This window comes from Anguilla anguilla, chromosome 2, assembly GCF_013347855.1.
Source record: "Anguilla anguilla isolate fAngAng1 chromosome 2, fAngAng1.pri, whole genome shotgun sequence".
Classification (NCBI taxonomy): Eukaryota; Metazoa; Chordata; class Actinopteri; order Anguilliformes; family Anguillidae; genus Anguilla; species Anguilla anguilla.
Window position 1 is genome coordinate 25,029,067 of NC_049202.1, and position 6,000 is coordinate 25,035,066.

General features: G+C 47.0%; 1 protein-coding gene across 1 annotated transcript in view; it reads left to right on the forward strand.

Moving 5' to 3' along the window:
- The window catches only part of LOC118217991 (adhesion G protein-coupled receptor A1-like), a 48,438-nt gene extending 42,996 nt beyond the window's left edge, over window positions 1-5,442 (forward strand). The window contains exons 8-9 of the mRNA XM_035400282.1: window positions 15-110; window positions 1,438-5,442. Coding sequence (XP_035256173.1) covers window positions 15-110; window positions 1,438-2,647 — 1,306 coding nt within the window. The 3' untranslated portion in view covers window positions 2,648-5,442. The remainder of the gene's footprint in view (window positions 1-14; window positions 111-1,437) is intronic.
- The last annotated feature ends 558 nt before the right edge of the window (window positions 5,443-6,000 follow it).

Sequence of the window (6,000 nt, forward strand, 5' to 3'; positions counted from 1 at the left end):
CTCCCTCTTGGCAGATTTTATGTAGTCAGTGGTGGAGTGCCCCTCATTGCTTGTGGAGTGACAGCAGGCATTAACATAGATCACTATGGCAGCCGAGAGGAAGCCCTGTAGTGAGTGCCAGCCTAATTTGTCTCTGTATGTTTGTCTGTGTGTTCAGCCCGGAGCCCTAGCTGTGGTTGAATGACATTTTTGACGAATAAATTGGATTGTCTGCAATTTTCTAACTCATATTTCCAACCCTTACCAATTATTTGCTGTTACTGTTCCTATTCACTTGTTCACAATCACACCAAACATCAGTGTGTCTCCTACCTAACATCAGTGTGTCTCCTATCTAACATCTGTCTCCTACCAAACATCAGATTGTCTCCTACCAAACATCAGTGTGTCACCTACCTAACATCAGTGTCTCCTTCCAAACATCAGTGTCTTCTACCAAACATCTGTGTGTCTCCTAACATCATTATGTCTCCTATCTAACATCAGTATGTCTCCTACCAAACATCAGTGTGTCTCCTACCAAACATTAGTGTGTCTCCTACCTAACATCAGTATGTCTCCTATCTAACATCAGTGTGTCTCCTACCTAACATCTGTGTCTCCTACCAAACATCAGTTTGTCTCCTACCAAACATCAGTATGTCTCCTATCTAACATCAGTGTGTCTCCTACCAAACATTAGTGTCTCCTACCTAACATCTGTGTCTCCTACCAAACATCAGTTTGTCTCCTACCTAACATCAGTGTGTCTCCTACCAAACATCAGTGTGTCTCCTACCTAACATCTGTGTGTCTTCTACCAAACATCAGTGTGTCTCCTTCCAAACATCAGTGTGTCTTCTACCAAACATCTGTGTGTCTCCTATCTAACATCATTATGTTTCCCATCTAACATCAGTGTGTCTCCTACCAAACATCAGTGTGTCTCCTACCTAACATCAGTATGTCTCCTATTTAACATCAGTGTGTCTCCTACCAAACATCAGTGTGTCTCCTATCTAACATCAGTGTGTCTCCTATCTAACATCGGTGTGTCTCCTACCAAACATCAGTGTGTCTCCTACCTAACATCTGTGTCTCCTACCAAACATCAGTGTGCAAATGGTGTCTCCTTCCTGGAGCCCAAGGATCAGCTCATTTGGTCCAATGTCTCACTGAGCTTCAATCACACATTCACTTTCCGAAATGTTTCCTTTTGCCTATGCCTGATGTCAATAGTAAGAATTAGGCCCTTTTTTTTCTCTGGAGAGAAAAAAAAAAAACGAATTGAGCATTATGAACAGATATTCAATTTACCATCTTGCTTAATGACCGAGTGTGATAGCAGGGCATGCTGTGCCGTGAGATTCCCGCAGTCAGGGAGCATACGCTTGCGATGTGCCCCATCTGTGGAACCATTTCCTCACATCGGTAATTACTCTGCTGCGCTTTTCGCAGTTGCTGGATGTCGTGGGAGACCAGCCTGGCTGCATTCTACGGTCCCGTGGGGCTCATTGTCCTGGTGTCCTGTGCGTACTTCATGTGCACGTACGTGCACCTGAAGCGCCACCCGGAGGTCCGGTATGAGCTGAGGCCGATGACGGAGGAGCAGCAGCGGCTGGCCTCGGGCGAGGTGGGCCACTGCCACGGGGGCGACCCAGGCGACCCCGCCGATGCCCACGTGGGCTGCTCGGCCATCAACCCTTCCATGCTAGCCAATGAGCACTCCCTCAGGGCCCAGCTGCGCACAGCCGCCTTCACCCTCCTCCTCTTCCTCGCCACCTGGAGCTTTGGCGCGTTGGCCGTGTGGCAGGGACACTTCCTGGACATGATCTTCAGCTGCCTGTATGGGGCCTGCTCCGTCACGCTGGGCCTCTTCCTGCTCATCCAGCACTGTGCGAAGCGTGACGACGTCTGGCACCGCTGGTGGGCCTGCTGCCCATCCCACCGCAGTGCCGAGGCCCCGCCCAAGACCGACACCAACGGGGACGTGCCTGCGCGGGCCATGGTCCACTGCCACGAGGGGTCCCCCTGTCCCGGAAAGGCCTTGCTGACGCCCCATGTTCACATGCCCTCTGCCCACTGCAAGGTGAGCCACGCCGGGCCTTGCTGCGCGGTGCTGCGCAGCCAGCAGCTCCTGGAGGAGGAGTCCCGTCCGCTGGCCTCACCCCCTCTGCCCCTGCAGAGCTGCCTGAAGGACAGGACTAAGCTCCGCCCCTACGGCAGGCCCCGCCCAGGCATGCTGCGAGACTATGCCTACCACATGGCCTCCACCAGCGTGGACAGCAGCGTGCACAGCTCTCATCTGGACAGCCCGCACAGCGTGCACGAGGGCCACGCCTGCCGCGGCGGGTTCCAGGGACACATGTGTCACGGCGAGCTCGAGGAACATGCGTGCCACCATCATGCCTGCTGTTCCAAATCCACCTCCCTGGGCAGTGTATGCCCGCCGGAGAGCACCATGCCATATAGCTGTGCCAAGACTGCAGATGAAGACATGCCCATTCACCTGGAAATGGACCCATGTGGCCCTCCCCACTCCCTCCTGCAAGAACCCACCAATCAGAACAGAACTCTCAGCAGCACCTTGCAGGAGGACTTCCAGTACAGCTCAGACAGTACAGGAAACATACGGACTGGACCCTGGAAGAATGAGACCACTGTGTAGGCCCTGAACTGTGACACATACACCCTCAAATTCCTATGTGCACTCGAAAAATTCCCTGAATGCCCTCCACAGCCCCTGTACATCTCCAAGCTCCCTGCCTCCCACCACCCACCAGACCCCCTGTCCTCCTCAAGTCACCCCCCCCCCCCACACACACTCAAACTTTCGGTAAAGGCAGTCAGTACAGGATCAATTTTAAGCTCTTTTTTGTCTGCAAAAATATTTCTATTGTATGAAAATCAGTAATATAATGTATGTGTTCTTTCAGTATTTGCCCATTGATGGAACCTTCTAGAAGTTTCCTTTTTTAAATGCTCCAAAAAGTATAATAGGCACATACAGTACAGCAAGGGATTTCTTTTGTTTAAAGTATTTTTCTAACTATATTAATAGAGATCTCCTAATGAGTGTGTTCTTGATTGTGTATATTTGAGTTCCACCAGACTGAGTTATTTCAAGTGTTCTCTGGAGAGCATGAATCTAAGTAATTAAAAAAAAAGTAATTAAACAGAAGCTTATGCAGTGGCACAGAAATGATGTGCAAAAAAGTCACTGCGCTGTTCCCTGCAGAAATCCACGTTGCTTCAGTTACATACCCATACACCCTCAGAAATCCACACTGCTTCAGTTACACACTCATACACCCTCTGAAATCCACACTGCTTCAGTTACACATTCATACACCCTCTGAAATCCACACTGCTTCAGTTACACACTCATACACCCTCTGAAGTTTACACTGCTCAGTTACACACTCATACACCCTCTGAAATCCACACTGCTTCAGTTACACACTCATACACCCTCAGAAATCCACACTGCTTCAGTTACACACTCATACACCCTCTGAAATCCACACTGCTTCAGTTACACACTCATACACCCTCAGAAATCCACACTGCTTCAGTTATACTCATACACCCTCAGAAATCCACACTGCTTCAGTTACACACTCATACACCCTCAGAAATCCACACTGCTTCAGTTACACACTCATACACCCTCTGAAGTTTACACTGCTCAGTTACACACTCGTACGCCCTCTGAAATCCACACTGCTTCAGTTACACACTCATACACCCTCTGAAGTTCACACTGCTCAGTTACACACTCGTACGCCCTCTGAAATCCACACTGCTTCAGTTACACACTCATACACCCTCAGAAATCCACACTGCTCAGTTACACACTCATACACCCTCTGAAATCCACACTGCTTCAGTTACACACTCATACACCCTCAGAAATCCACACTGCTTCAGTTACACACTCATACACCCTCTGAAGTTCACACTGCTCAGTTACACACTCATACACCCTCAGAAGTTCACACTGCTTCCATTACACACTCATACGCCCTCAGATATCCACATTGCTTCAGTTACAGACCCATGTGTCCTCAGCTATTGATCCACACTAACTCAGGTATAGATCCACTCTGACCCCTGACCTGTCACTGTCCTGATATTCACAGCGCTTCTGATTTGTAGTTGATTGGATGGATTAAAGGTCCAGCAGCGAGCCATAAAAAAGGTTTTTACATTGTACAACCAAACATATGACACCAGTCTCCTGTTTCTGTAGAAGATCCTCGTATGGCGCAGTCATGAGTTACACCCACAGATAGTACATCTCTGTTCAAACCTCCATTCAATGTTAAAACCTCCAACTGTGCTCTGACTGAACTGGCTGGATTTTCAGTATTAATGGATTTGACATTAATTTTTGAGTCATTCTATTACAAAGAATGATGTGGGTATATGTCAATTCTTCTCAAAAAAATAGGTGCCAGCCAACACCCTGTGTGGTATGTGTGTGTGTGTGTGTGTGTGTGTGTGCGTTTTGCTTTCTGTTGCATGCCTTGACAGTAAATCTGCAGTGTCCTGAGGATTTATCGAGAAAGAGGACACATTTCTGTGACAAAATGAGAACAGATGACAGAACAAGTCTTTTCCACAAAAATGGCTTGCATGTTATCCCTGAGCCAACCCAAGCCCCTCCCTGCCAGTCTTACCATTGCAGCCATAAGCATAACATTAAAATGAACACCCTCAACTCTAACCATAACCTCCCCTACCCAATCATGTCACTGTATCCCTCCTGTACACAATGTGTATAAAAGGTATACACAATATCGTGACCTACCCAACCCTACCAACTTTCCTCAATCTCCTATTTTCTACCGTTTGTTTTTTCTTGCATTTGGTTTGTAAACATGAAATGTTTCTACTTCCTTCAGATTCAAGCTCCTGCTGTCCTAATGCAAGATTGTGCAGCTTTTATGATACTGTCTGTGACTTTGACACGGTCTTGGAATGCATCTGTTTAAGAATAGCATAAGAGTTGTGCAAGAGCTGTGTGGCTGTGAATGATTTGGGTTCACTGTGTAAGAACCAAAGCAGTGTTAGTTCTGTATTTGTGTGATAGCGTACAGGGCAAGTGAGTTGGGTAGGTGGGTTAGGGTTGTATGTTTGCATGGGAGCTGTGTGACTGTGTTGGAGTTGTGCGATTGTGTGGGAGTTGTGTAACTGAGGGAGAGTCATGTAGCTGTGCAAGAGTTCTGTAACTGTGCAAGAGTGGTGAGACTGTGTAACTTCCATGGTAGTGTGAATGCCATATCAGTGTAAGAGTTGTGTGGTTCTAGCTGGTATAATAGCCAATCTTAAACTGCTGATGTAACTGCTGACACCTGTCAGTATTGGCCAGTGGTGCTGTAACTAAACCCAAAGCCACTTTTCACCTTTTTTACATTGCCACAGTTTCCAATAAATGTGTTTTATCACCAGAAATAAAAATAATTTGAGTCTGTGTGTTGACAGTGGGAATTAAAAAGAGTTGAGGTGTGTGTGTGTGCTGACATGTTTATTGAATAGAGAGAGAGAGAGACAGAGACAGGGGTGGTGGGGTAGAGAGAGAGAGAGAGGGAAAGAGAGAGATAGACATGGTGAATAAAGAGAGCTTGAGAGTGTGTGTTCTGACATGGTGAAAGTAGGGCAACGGAGATCAGTCAGCTGGTGGGCCATGAAACGTCAATGTGCATCTTCATCTGCCTTGCCTTCTCTTGCCTTTGCACAGTATATCCAGTTATCTGCCAGCTATTAGGGCTGCTTATTTTTTAATATAAACATACTATATATTTACAGGAATGAGATGCATTTCCCATGAGGCTAAAAGAGGATTGGTCATGATGGTGTAGTTTTGTGAGTTCATGTGTGGGTAACTGGGTCATATTTGCAGTGAATCAACTATAATGAGAAGAGAAGCACGAGGAAACAAAAGATTGTAAGTGAAATATGAGTAAAGATGTAGGTTATAAAGCTGAAAAAGGGCTTCAAAATGGCCACAGAACTTTA